This window comes from Artemia sp. Qi Xiang Cuo, chromosome 8 (assembly GCF_049724085.1).
Source record: "Artemia sp. Qi Xiang Cuo chromosome 8, ASM4972408v1, whole genome shotgun sequence".
NCBI classification, from domain to species: Eukaryota; Metazoa; Arthropoda; class Branchiopoda; order Anostraca; family Artemiidae; genus Artemia; species Artemia sp. Qi Xiang Cuo.
The window spans coordinates 2389373-2403221 of NC_142801.1; the positions used below are offsets into that span (position 1 = coordinate 2389373).

Here is a 13849-nt window from a genome sequence, read left to right on the forward strand (position 1 = left end):
ACAGAAATTATTGCGTATATGAGTTGTTTGTCCCCTAGTCAATACCTCGCTCCTTACGCAAAAGTTTTTGCTAGTACTTTCAAAAGAGCTATCTATTCGAATTAAACGGCCTTTGTGATTCAGGAGTCATTCTTAAAGAATTTGAACAAAATTCACTTAGAAAATAGCGTCAGAAAACTAAAAATCGATACATACTTTCCCGGAAACCATTTTAACTTCCAGAAAAACAGAAAAGCAATTTTAACTTCCCTCTTTTTGTGCCAGAGATAGAAATCTTCAGATTTAATGAAACTTATATCCTCAGAAAGTGCGAATTTTGTTTATTCGAATAAACAGAGCAGAAGTTTTCCTTTAAAGTTCAGGAAAGGGCAGCCCCTAATAATGTTCTAGCATATCCGCTCGGAAAACGCTAAAAATTAGTTCAAAGAAATTACCATCTGAGTAATTTCGTCGCTTTGGGAGTTCCATCCACTTTGACTGTCAAACTCGCCAACAAAAGGGCAGTAAATTTTCGCCGTCTTTTAAGTCAAATTTCATAGTCAATCCACAAATTCTCGACAACTTTCGATGACAGCTTGTTCTGTGTGATAACTCTCTCATGGACCCTTTGTCTTTGATACGGCCAACCGACACTGAGACTCGCAAAATTATTTGTAAGGGATCGCCACGCCTTATTTGTCTCGTGTTAATTGTTAGTTTTATTTCCTGCTGTTTTCCACTTTTTTTCCTTTTTCTAAGTGGGTAAGAAATAAATAATTATAATGCCGTCGAAACGTTTATATTTCTTCAGCTTACGGGATATACGTAACACTTGATAGACAGCGTAACCAAGAAGCTAATATCTTTTGCTGCAGATTGTAGCTCAATATCGAGTGCCTGAAGGAAGCAGTTCTCAAGACAAGAACTAGGGGTGGAAACTGGTCTCTAAAATGGCAGCGCTAATACTTTCCAATAAGCTAGAAGGGCCACTGGAAGAGTTGTTGTCAGATCTCAACATGCTCTGTCGACTTTTTTCCGACTTGACGGATTCATATAAATACAAGGAAAACAGCACAGAATAAAGTACACCACGATAGGGAGGGCTTTAATCCATCCCCTCCACTCCTGGATATACCACTGCGTGAAGTTGGGAACAAACTACCTGTCCCATTAAGTAGGTGCCTCATATGGCTGCATGAAAGTTCCGATTACCCGATGAGCGCGTTTCTTTGGACCACTAGCAAAGTACAACCCGCTAGCTTCTAAATATCCAGAGTATACAACATTCCTAACTATCTTCAAGAAACAGACAAAACAAGGTGTATCAGCGAGGTAAAAATTTATTCCTCATCTAAAGGCCTTGCGTACTTACGCACGAACGGACGGCCCACCAGAAAACAAAAACAAATTGGCGTAAAAATTCAAAAAAAAAAAATGTGAATACACTTTGGCCAACACTAAACACAATCCAGCTTTAATAAAAGAGAAAACACAGGAAATGTGGTAAAACCTTAAACTTCATACGTATCAAACAATATATATTGATGCTATCACTTTCAGCCAATACACTTGTTTACGCGCACCAAAAAAATTTTCTCCCAAGCAATCGCCGGTAACAATTACCAGCAAAAAGAAGCATACTGGTGAATTTCTTTACTTGATAAATTATCTAGACATCGCTTTTTTTTTTTTACAGAATTCTAAAAAAAAATCTTCATAATTGTCACGCTCAAAAGTAGTGCCCAACATTTTCAAACCTCTGAAACAATTAGGAAACCTCAAAGGAAAGGTCAGCAGGAAAAAAACAAAAAAAAGTCAGATAGGACAGCGACGACAGCTGGGATATGGGTATTAGTTTGTGGGGAGGAGAGGGGTTACAAAAAAGCAAAAAGAAACGCATCAAAAATTTGTTTATATGGGTTTTTTGGCGTTTTTACGAGTCAGACAAAATCGCAGAAGGGGGGGGGGGTCAAACCCGATAACCCAACCCTGGATAGATTCCAGGGTGCTGTTTGAGACCTAACCCCAACTTAAATTCTTCCACAAATCTTGACCTAGTTCTTTTTTTTTTTCAAATTAAAATAGCAGCAAGTGAGAGAGCGGTACACTCGTTAATTAATAGCTTATAATAATCAACATATTGTCAACTAACACGTTTATCAAGGAGTCTATAACAATCCTAGACAAATTCAAAGAGATAAAACACGAGTGAATTCGATTCCAAGAAAATCTGCAGTGCTTGATTATCTCATGCGAAAATACGGTGGTAAAATTAAGTTCATAGAGCTTAAGTGTTTTCAGCATAAATTACCAGAAGAAAACCTATAGCTTTTGTTAATAGCATATATCCCAAGAATCATTCTGGTCAGCAATTTGGATCTTAATGTCGCGACACAGCAAGCTCCCAATCTTCTTTTTACTAGTGATCACAATAACATAAGGTACAGGCAAAGAATACGACCCTACCCGCGGTGCTGATCTCCGTTTGTTGGCCCTTCAGCCAGGAAGCGCAGTGGGGGGTTGGGGGCCAACCATCCTGTGCTTTCACACACCCTTCCTGCTTACCTTCCCCAGATTTCTCCAGGTACCCATTTAAAGCTGGGTCGACTCTGGCTGGGCTTACAGAGTCACACCACTGACCCCAGTCCCAAACCAAATAATTGGGTACACTAGGATTCGAACCCTCGTCCTCTCAGACAAAGGATCCTAAATCCAGCGCACCAATCCACTCGGCTAGGACAATAACATAGACCAGCCTATTATCTAAAAAATATTGGATATCTAATTGGATAGTGATGTTTGTGAGGAAAATGAATGAGACACTACTTGTACAATGTACATGTAGTCACTGCAAACCACAAAATAATTAATATTTACTTATTGGGTCTTGGGCATTTTATGATTGCTGTCCGCCAGAAATCAAGTTATCTTGGCTTCCCTAGTCTAATTCCATTTACATTTCGGGATTTAATTCCTACGGGGCAGTGACGACAAACCTGTGACACTTGTATTATACAAGAGCTGATTATTGATGCCACGCATCTCCGAAGATTAAACAGTGTTTACATGATTAGTTTTTGGAAGGGAGTTTGCGGAGAGCAAAGCGGACATTCAAAAAAAAAAAATATTCTAAAAAGGAACAACGCCGCACGACCACAACACATCTGCACCAGAATATAGTAAACTCACTAATTCAACAGTTCAATGAAAAGCTGGTCCAGATAATTAAATGATCAAGTCTCATCATGAAGTTGATTAAAACACTTCGGAATTAAAGGATTTTCAATGGATGCAAATTGACGATTTAGAGATGCAATTGATGGACTTTCAGAATAGCATTTGGACTCCAGTATTTGTCAAGTTAAAGTTCATCAGTAGTTGAAAACATGGAACAAAATCACTCTAAGAAAGGAAACAACTACGAAGAAAAATTTTAGGGGGTGCGGGGGATCAAACCCAGTACCCCGCCACCCAGTCCACCTTAAAAAAAAAATAATTTACATAATCAATAAGGGTTTTGCCAAGCATTGACTGACCACTGACAAACTGGGTGGACAGGTGTGGCGACAGTATAAGTAAATTATAGGATCCAAGAATATGTGTCGATACTGAGTAGCTCTTGAGCCTTGTGTCAACGTAAAACTGACACAAGAAACATTTGGAGCAATGAGCTATCCAATTGAGTTAATTTACTGTTACTGATTTATTGGTATAAAACCGATGAGCATTGACCCCCACCCCTACCAATTCAGGGTATATATTTGCACATTAGGGGGGGGGGTAAAGTTTATTTCTGATGCAAATGAGAGGTAAGTTTAAACCTTACTCCCGCCCTCTACTTGTATATACAATGAGTATACATTGGGGTTAGATACTTGTATATACAGGAAATTGAAAAAAGCCCGAAAATTTAATACAAAGCCAAGAAGAAATTGGGATTTACAAATTATCACAATATATTATAGTAATTAAAGCATAAATAGTTTATTTATGTATTTCAAATCTCTTGACAACATTATTTTATTATTTTCAAGAGTGAAACATTCCCATCGTCATTACTTTGCCTCTTGAATCAACGCTGAAAGTCCCCCAACATGTTAGGGAAATAGTTTATTTTCATGGTCGCATGAGAATCGTGCCGAGTTAGAAAGGGGAACTATGTACCGGCCATCGAGTGGGAGAGCAGGTCTTTGTTCATACTCACGTGAAATCAATGCAGAGAAACCAGAGTAAAAACCAAGAGACGTCGCCATATTAACAACCTAATTTGCTGCTAACTAATCCCTTTCCGGGACCACTAGCACATTTTATTTTATGTGTTTCTGTCGTGCAGAATGGCACTTATATAGCCTACAAGTGTGAATATTATGACCATGACTCTTTAACAAAAAAAAATGTATTTACGCTATGAAAAAAAGATAGTTCCTTAAAAAAAATAAATAAATAAAAAGTCACAAATTTTTAAGCCAAGAAAGAGAAATCACCTAAAAAAGCCCCACTAAAGGCGTCATCTGATCCTACACCTAAAAACTATTTAAATCAACACCAGTTTTCAAAAGGTACCAAGTCTCCAAATCCGATTGTCACCTTTGGTGCAAACATTAGAACATGGGGAGGATGAAGAAGTTACATAGTAGATGATGTTACATGGTGAAAAAAAATTACATAGTAAAAGAGATACGATTTTCCATTTTAATCAAATATATGCTAGAGGATGTTATACATAGTTGAAGATACAGAGTTAGAGGATATACTAAAGGTTCTATATAGCAAAAAATGTTATAAGATGAAGTAGTTATATAGTTAAAGGCACCACCTTTAATAGGGTGTTTTTTTTTTTCTTTACAAAAAATGCACCCTGGCACAGGAGACAATGACAAGAGACATAATATATCAGCATAAATTTAAATTTACTCACTAATTTTTGCTATGTGTATGTGAGGGTGTAGGGTAAAACAAGCCCCAATTCAGTGCTTTTAAATGTACATATACGAAAAAAGGTACAGACACAAGAACAATTGGAAATCAATCATATTAAGAAGGAGAAGGGACAGCGTATCTTAATCTAAATGTCGGAAGCAAAAAGCTGTCCTGAAGAAAAATCACACGTGGGTTACTCTCCCATACCTAAAAGTTTACTGATTCTGTTTTGAACACTGAATACCTTTCTATAACTACTTCATTCAACTTACATCATTACTATTTTAAATTCTACTTATTCAGTTTCTATTATTCAATATTGGTTCAATATCATAAACAAACAAGATAAAACCCTGGAAGACTCTAACCTGCCAACCTGAGCCTTATCAGAGAAAAAAAAACTGAGGGGGGATTTACCATACCCCACCAGGGGTATTGCAGCAAAAGGAATATAAAAAATCAGAACGCATTGGGGTTTGTCGCTTCTTTTAAAAGACGCAAGTAGTTGATGTAATTTAGACCTGAACATTTCCTTCGGAGCATGAGGATAATGAATTATGTCAGAGAAGAGAAAAATTTAAACGTGAAAAGAAACTAGTTAAAAAAGAGACAACAAAATTAATAGTATATCACAGATGATTCACGCCCATATCAAATCAAGTTTCAGTGTCAACACAGTCATCCACTATCAAGATGACGTGGCGAAAACTATTTCACCTGCAAAAGATAACTGAAGCGCCATCTCTGCTTTCAAAATTCTTTTGTCGCTCAAAATCTTGTAAATAACTGCCCGGTAATTTACTACTTTTTAAGGCACCCTTATCCACATTCCTGAGGCACTTTCAATAAAAGCTGAATGGCCAAATATTCACACAGATTTTTCTAGAAATATAGATGTCACTATTTGTCAACATCGTTTTGTTAGCTTTTCTTTTGTTTCTCGTAAGAGCGCATCAAAGTCCAAAGTCTTCTGTGGGTACCGGGCTTCAGATTGATTATCTAAAATATAAAGTAATTCAAATTAATTAATTTAATTAATTAACAACATTTATAAGATGTAAACTTTTGAATACATAAAGCGTAGGAGAACGTTATATATAAAGCGTAGGAGAACATAGGAGAGGTATCAGAACGTTATTTTAAGGGGAAGTCGTCTACAACGTGGGTCCAATAAAGCCTAGGAGAAAAATCTAAAGAGAATTGTAAGATTATTTTGGGTGATTGACTTAAAATCCCAGTAACTTAATCCCAGTTTGGATTAACAATTGTTTCATTATTAATTAAAAATAAAACTTCCAAAAATAAGTTTTTAAAAGAAGAGTAAAGGCCATATTAAACTTAGAACCAGAAGAAATAAAAACATATAATAAAATTACTATTAAAGAATAAATGAAACCCAAAACGAACAGGAATTAAATTAATAATCATAACAAAAAAATACAACAGGTACTAATATAAATGAATAAATAATTCTTAAAACGAGTAAAGCTTAAATTCAATATGCAAATAAAGCTTAAAAAGAACAAAACTATTTTGCTATTGAAAATCCCAGTATAGTGCATAGTACTACTATTATTATTAACTATAGGCCAGCCGAATAACGACAAGCGTGACAGTTCATAGGCCGAGAAAACTAAGAAGATAGTATTACTAGAGAGTATTTTAGTAAAGCTATGAGGTATTTACGAACACTAAAACGCCATGATAAATATTAAACAAGCACAAATATGAGAAAAAAGTTATTGACGTGCTTAACATAGTTACACACTATCACCTCCTACATATGGGCTTCCCTGTTGGCAAAAGACACAACCCTTTTCGTTTGGGTTGCTTAAATTTTTTCAATATGTTCAATTTTTAGCCCTGTGCTGACGAACTACCTCTGATTTCAGGAGCCAATGAACCTTATTTAATGGGTCAGAAACCATAAAAATCTAAATTTTCTATAAAGAAATTTTAACCTCTACCCCTGAAACAAACAATTTATATCTTCCCTGCCTTTCATTTACTGAGTCTTGCATTTAATTTAAAAACCACTCGGCTTTTTGCCCGAAGCGAGCAACCTTCTTCCCAACAAGAAATGTACTCAAAGGGCCTTCAACCCTACCCTTCCTGAATCTCATCATTTTACAATTTTTAACATTATTTCCGGAATGGTGTCTATACAGAATGTCGTCTTTTACCAGTTTTGACAAGTTTGCTTATTATTTAAGTGGAACAGCTGGCCAAGGCTCAGCAATAGCTCTTTTTCATTTTTTATTCGTAAATAAAAATAAGATTTTTTACGAATTAATTACGAATTAATTTTATTCGTAAATAAGAGATGTATCAACAAGAATTATAATAATATTAAATTATAAAATTTAATATTAAATTCCAGTAATTGGATTTGCAGTTTTTCTTTAGTTCAGTGAAGAATTATTCAAGTTATTTTGACTAACAGGTTCTTCTTAATGACACATTCCTTTTTAGTCAAACCCTTAAATGACGAAAAATTTATCTAAAAATGTGCTGATAGGACATAACAGATTTCAAGAATTTTATCAATTTCAGTCAAGTGACGAAAAATTGAATGAATACTGCATATTTGTTTTACTTGTTTTTGACAATAAAAACCCTCATTACTCATTCCTATAGTTGGCTTATGTCGTTCGCTTGTTATGTAGAGGGAGAGCAAGGAGGGAAAACCTGCACGCAATTTGTGTTTTGTGTTTACCAGTTTGTGTTTTGCAGATAGACTGAGCAATTTTATAGAATGTGAGCAACCTTTCGGTTTGGGCAACCCTCCACCAAAAAAAATTAACTATGGTTTTTTTTTGCTCTAAGCATCGGTTTTATGGTCGAGGTTTGTGCATCCAGCAGAAGAAATAAAGATGCCATTTTTCACTTTTACCTTCCATTTCAATTAGTCACCGTTACATGTTTTCCATTAGTATAGGCCTATTTCCAATTATGGATGCACAATTTCTACTAGGGCTCTCACAACACCATTCCAGATTATCCAAAAATAAAGATACAAGGATAGACCAAATACCCTCACAACCCTCAAAGTAAGGGAATTGATGAAGCGTTAACTGCTGCTTTCTTTAAGTAGATTCACTACCCTTCCTAGTCGAGCTATCTCAAATAGTACTGCCGTGGGAAAGGAGAGAGTACATCACGTAGTACACTGTGATTACAAACAAGGGAGAATGCATCTCACACTCATTAGTCGAAGAACGTCTTTTTAGAACCCTGCACTTTATTTTCTGAAAAACGTAGTACGAGAGAATAGAGTTAGGACGTTCTTGTTTTCTTTCAGGTCGGTAGGGCATCATTCATTTAAGATATTCATTTAGGAAAATACAAGGAGGGCCACTCCCCCATCAATTAAAACGAAACATTTTCTAAAAGTAGAAAGATCCCTAGAAAGAGATGGTCTTTCATCACTTTTGACCCTCCTATTGCTCCACAGTTTCGCTTCAAACATCGGCAAAAATCTTTTCCCTTTCCAGGACACTGACTTTCATGAACTTGGAAGAATCTTGTGCTAGCTTAATAGCTTCAGGAATAGATCTGCAGTCAATGTAAACTGCTTTCCAACTCTCCTCCCCTTATCCCTAAGGTTTAAAAGGTTCTGTAAAAATAGATCTAAACGAAGATTCAAATTTTATCTTTAAATCCGGCTTGAATTCTAGAAGCCGTCTACACTCCGACAAAGTAGAATATCATAGTTTTATTCACCCAATACAACAGCTTTCCGAGTTAGCAACAATTCCCTTCTTCTACACTTTCTCTTACTGCAAGACAATATAGGCTTACCCAAATCAGCATAGTTTTCTCTACAATATCTTCTTCTTCCTCCAAAAGATATGCCGCACTGAGGCTTAGATTTGTCATCATTTCCATGTTCTATGGCATCCAAAGCGTCTTCACCATCATAAAAAGTGACGAAGGCGTATGGCTCACTATAATTAGGTGACAATGAGTGTCAACAGTAGAAATGAAATTGAAATAACTATAAAACTCAAAATATAATTAAAAACTAAATGAAGCCAAAAAAAAAAAAAAATTCCGATTTTCCCTACACTTTCTAACGTTCTTTATTTTTCTTCAAAAAAAAAAAAAAAACGTTCGAAGGTTATTCAATATTTGATTTTGGTTTTTAAAAGATGTTTATGCCAATTGGTAAATTGAGAGTGTCTTGTGTATTACCTAACCATGCCTTCCTTCTAAGCCTCAATCCTCTCTAGCTCTAAAAAAGGCCTGATTTTCTTCAGATAGACCGCTCCCTCCCACATAACACCAGTTAATATTCTCAACCTTATTTTTTCATCTGATAGGTATTAAAGTATTACAGCCCGTGTAACCCTCTTTGGCAGAAGGTTGAGAAAGATGGGAGTTGGCTTCAAAATCCGTGTTCAACTATTTATATTAAATATAATTTGACATATGACATTATTGGACTGGATCTGAGAAATTGGGAGGGACGATTTTTGGCATTATTGTACTTTGACTCGCATATTTACGTGATCTTTTAGAGTAGTGATTAGCATGTCTGCCTCATGCTTAGAATGTTTCTAGTCGATCCCCCCAGGAAATACTTTCTTACTGTTTTTGGGCGGGACAGGGCAGGAGAAGCTCAAAAGGTAGTATGGGAGAATTTTTGTTGGAGGCGGGGAGGGGGCGAACAGGATGCATTAAAAAACTAGAGATGTGATGCCAAAGGCATGTAATAAACTATTATCAAGATTCAGAAGCAGCGTTGGACACTTTGGACTTGCATTAAATAATTTTTTCTACTTTAATTTGGACCTATTTGACCGATGGTACAAAATATATCTTTGGGAAGATCAAAAAGCCTGGATATTTTTTCCATCCCATCATCGGCACTTAAACAACATTCTGTCACTAATTTTAATCCTCACTGTACTTCTGTTTAATAGAGTTAATTTGTATTATTTATTTCACAAATGTGACTTCTGGAAAATTCGGAGGGCCGGCGTAAACCCCTCCCCACTTCGGGGGAAATTCCTCCCATATGTAAAATTCAGCTGTCATAGAGAAAGTATTACCACATGAAAGTAAAGAGCAAAATTAAATCTTAAAACAAACAAAATTTATTCTGCAGTTAAGGAACATTTACGGATTGAATTTTATTTTTTGATTTTTTAATTCTGCTTGAGACTTTTAATCTTGGCTAGGATAAGTTCGTTTTAAGTTTTAATGTTCCTCTTTACTTTCACGTTTAATAGCAGAAAAAGCGGTCCAGTTTAATCTAGGTCGTCTTACCCGCTCGGTGCTTTAGTCCGATATATAAAAATTATGCTATCGGTTTTTCTGGAAACAACACGCGTTGCTGAGTAAACCAAAAGACGCTATGTATGTACGTCATCTCTAATTGACTGCTTGGGAGATCATTAAAATAAAGGCGGAATCACTCTTATTTGTAAAACTTGATTAGCCTTGCGATATTATTATATTTGAATTGAATTTAATTAGCCTGTAGTCAAACTCAACGTAAACAATAGACAAATTGCAAAAATTATAACTCTTTCCCTAGGGGTTGCGGGAGGTGGGGGGATTTATGTCATCCCTAGAGGCATATTTATTGGGCTTTTCAATTATGCTGAACCCAATGGCTATTTTGTAGAATCGATCGGATTCCTCTGAGAAAAAAGGGGAAGTGTCAGATAAACGGCAGATTGGAGGGGTATTAGCCCAACAATCTGTTTGGTCACTTAAAAGGGCACTAAAATTTTTATTTTTGTTCGAATGAGACCTCTCCCGATCCTTTTGGCCTCTTGGTTCGATATGATCATCTCTGAAACAAACAAAAAAAAAAACAATAATTAAACACGCTCGTTCTTTGACAAAAAATACAAAACGCAACACATTTTTGCAGATGTAAGAGCTTGAGACCACTACAATAGGTTCTACAGAGGGGGAGGGAATTATCCGGGGGGATTTTAGGCTGGGAAAATACGTCTAGTACCGGACAAGTCATAGACGTAGTATATAGTATCGCAGTAATGACTTGATTCTAATTTTACTTTCCTATGTCATGAACTGATTAACTTTTTCCACAATTTTGCTACAAAAATAGAAGTTCAACGTATAAAAAACTTCAAACAAAATTGATACACACACACCCCCCCCTCGCAGACACATGACCCGGAAACACCCGTAAACGAAAAGACATTAGTCAAAATATAGCACTTGAAAATTTACTAAGCAAACAAAACAAAAAAACGAAACCTATCAATCATTTACTTTTATCGAACTAGAAATGATGTCTTATAAAATGTATTTTACTAGCCAAACACAGTCTCTGAAAAAACACCGTTTGGGTTAGATACACCATGAATCGTTATTGGCCTGGCAGTATCAATTGGTGACATGCGCAAATTCTTCCTCAGTAGTTTATTCTTGAAATGATGACTTACTTATTAAACTAGTTAGCACACTTCTGTAGAGATTAAATAAAAAAAAAAACAAATTTTTTTCAACTGAAAGTAAGGATCAACATTAAAACTTAAAACGAACAGAAATAACGTATATGAGGGGGTTCACCCCTCGTCAATATCTCGCTCTTTACGCTAAAGTTCGAATTTTGTTCCAATTCCTTAAGAATTACCCCTGAATCACGAAGGCCGTTTAATTAGAATAAATAACTCTTTTGAAAGTATTAAAATACTTTAACGCAAAGAGCGAGGTATTAACGAGGGAGCGAACCCCCTTCGCATACGTAATAATTTCTGTTCGTTTTAAGTTTTAATGTCGCTCCTTACTTTCAGTTGAAAAAAACGTGTTTTTTATTATTTAATTTCTGATTGTTTTTTTTAAATGCTGGGAAATTCAGCGCCCCCTTCATGGAAAATTTCCTTCCCCCATGAAAAATTTCTCCATTGAAAATCCTCCCACGTAACCCCCTCCCTCCGAACGCCTCCCAGAAAAATCCCCCCTGAAAAGTCTGTATGCTTCCCAATAACCAATACTATATTTAAACAATGGGAAAAGTTCATAACTTGCAGCCCTCCCCCGGGGGACTGTTGGGGGATTAAATCATCCCTGAAGACATAGTTATTAGATTTTTCGACTATGCTGAACAAAATGGTTATCTCAAAATTTTGATCGGGTGACTTCGGAAAAAAACGAACGTGGCAGGGGGACTAGTTGCCCTCCAATTTCTTTGGTAACTTAAAAAGGGCTCTAGATCTTCTAATTTCCAATCGAATGAGCCATCTCGTGATATTTTAGTACCATTCGTTCGATACGATCACCCCTTAAAAAAAAAAAAAAAAAAACACATTCGATCTTTCTTCTGGAAAAAAAAATACAAAATTTCACACTTTTGCAGAGTTTGAAACCTCTACAGTAGGGTTCTCTGGTATGATGAATCTGATGGTGTTATTTTCATTAAGATTCTATGACTTTTATTTGGGTGTTTCCCTCTTTTTTCGAAAATAAGGCAAATTTTCTCAGGCTCGTAACTTTTGATGGGTAAGACTAAACTTGATGAAACTTATACATTTGAATCAGCATAAAAATTCAATTCTTTTGATGTATCTATTGTTATCAAAATTCCATTTTTTAGGGTTTCAGTTACTATTGAGCCGGGTCGCTCCTTCCTTACAATTCATTATCACGAACTGTTTGACACCACCCTTACATGAATGTTATATACATACTATCCAAGATAGCATTAAAAAACGATTTGTCAACTTACCCAGTACTCCTAAATTTGATTTTAATATCGCTTATTGGTCCAAATTTAGCAAACTTCCTGTGGATATCACGTTCTGTAATATTGGGTGGAAAATCTGACAGATAAATAACTTTTCTCTCATCCGAAGCATCTAAACTAGTTTGTCTTTTCCTCCTTGACTTTGATTTGACATCATATGTATTTCTATTGCTACTGCTGACTGAACTATAGGATGTCCGCCGTCTTCGTTGTCGGACTTCATTTGATGAAGATTCACGACTCCTAGTCAATGAAAGGCCCAATATTAATGAGTGTATCAATCTTTTATTTAAACAAAAAGAAGGCATACTTATAGAAGGGAGGAACTACACTAACAATGTCTTTGAATTCCCTCCAGTCTGGATAAATGAAGCATAACAAAACTTAAATTGCTTCGAGTATCTGACTTTCTTTAATTTCATTAGAACTATACTATATACCCATCCTCTTTTTTTGAAGGGTTATTTCCCGGACGACAGAATCAACACGGAGATACACAGCTCCTCCAAATTAATTCACTAAAAAGATACCAAGAACTTTGTTCGTTTTTGTACATTCACCTGTCTCACTGAGGAGAAAATTCCCTTTAAGCTACCCATTGATTCCTTCATGTTAAGGATGCAATAAAGTTAATGAATAAACTGGCAAAATGACTAGCTATATACTTTTCTAGCACGTTTATTGACGGTTTAGTAAAGTATGTCAGTAATGGAAAAACAAAATCGAGAGCTACATTTCACGTCACAGAGACATTACATACATGTCTCATGTGCGAAAATTTCTACGAAACTCCATAAGGGGTTCTCTTCACGTGATGTTTCAGGCCTTGATGTTAAGGTCGTGACCTTAAAAGAATTCTACTCACTGTATTATTCTTTAGTAGCGCCTTATGCAAATTAAGGTGATTTGATTTAGGCGAGTAATTTTGAAGCAGGTTTATGCGACTTCAGGTTCAAAGTAGGTGTGATCGTAGTATTATTGGCACTGAGTCGTTTTTAAGCAAGTTTAAAACATCAAGAAAGCTGGTGAAATCAGAGACTATGAAATAGAAATATTTGTATTCCAGTGCTTGAATACACTTGCACCATATTTTTAGACAACTTTTTAGAGCCTAATTCGTTATATCACCATTATTTGACTAGGAGCGCTGCTAGCCTTGGATCTAAGTCACGAAACACAACGAAAGCGAGTCAGGTGAGCAGACAAATATGCCTGTCAGTTTTG

General features: G+C 35.9%; 1 protein-coding gene across 2 annotated transcripts in view; it reads right to left on the reverse strand.

Moving 5' to 3' along the window:
• Positions 1-1307: 1307 nt before the first annotated feature.
• LOC148949065 (uncharacterized) overlaps positions 1308-13849 on the reverse strand; it is a 79340-nt gene continuing 66798 nt past the window's right edge. For both annotated transcript variants that reach the window (XM_089093129.1, XM_089093128.1), the window contains exons 11-13: positions 12608-12868; positions 8701-8846; positions 1308-5898 (exon numbers count right to left, since the gene is read on the reverse strand). In XM_089093129.1, coding sequence (XP_088949255.1) covers positions 5807-5898; positions 8701-8846; positions 12608-12868 — 499 coding nt within the window. In that variant the 3' untranslated portion in view covers positions 1308-5806. The remainder of the gene's footprint in view (positions 5899-8700; positions 8847-12607; positions 12869-13849) is intronic.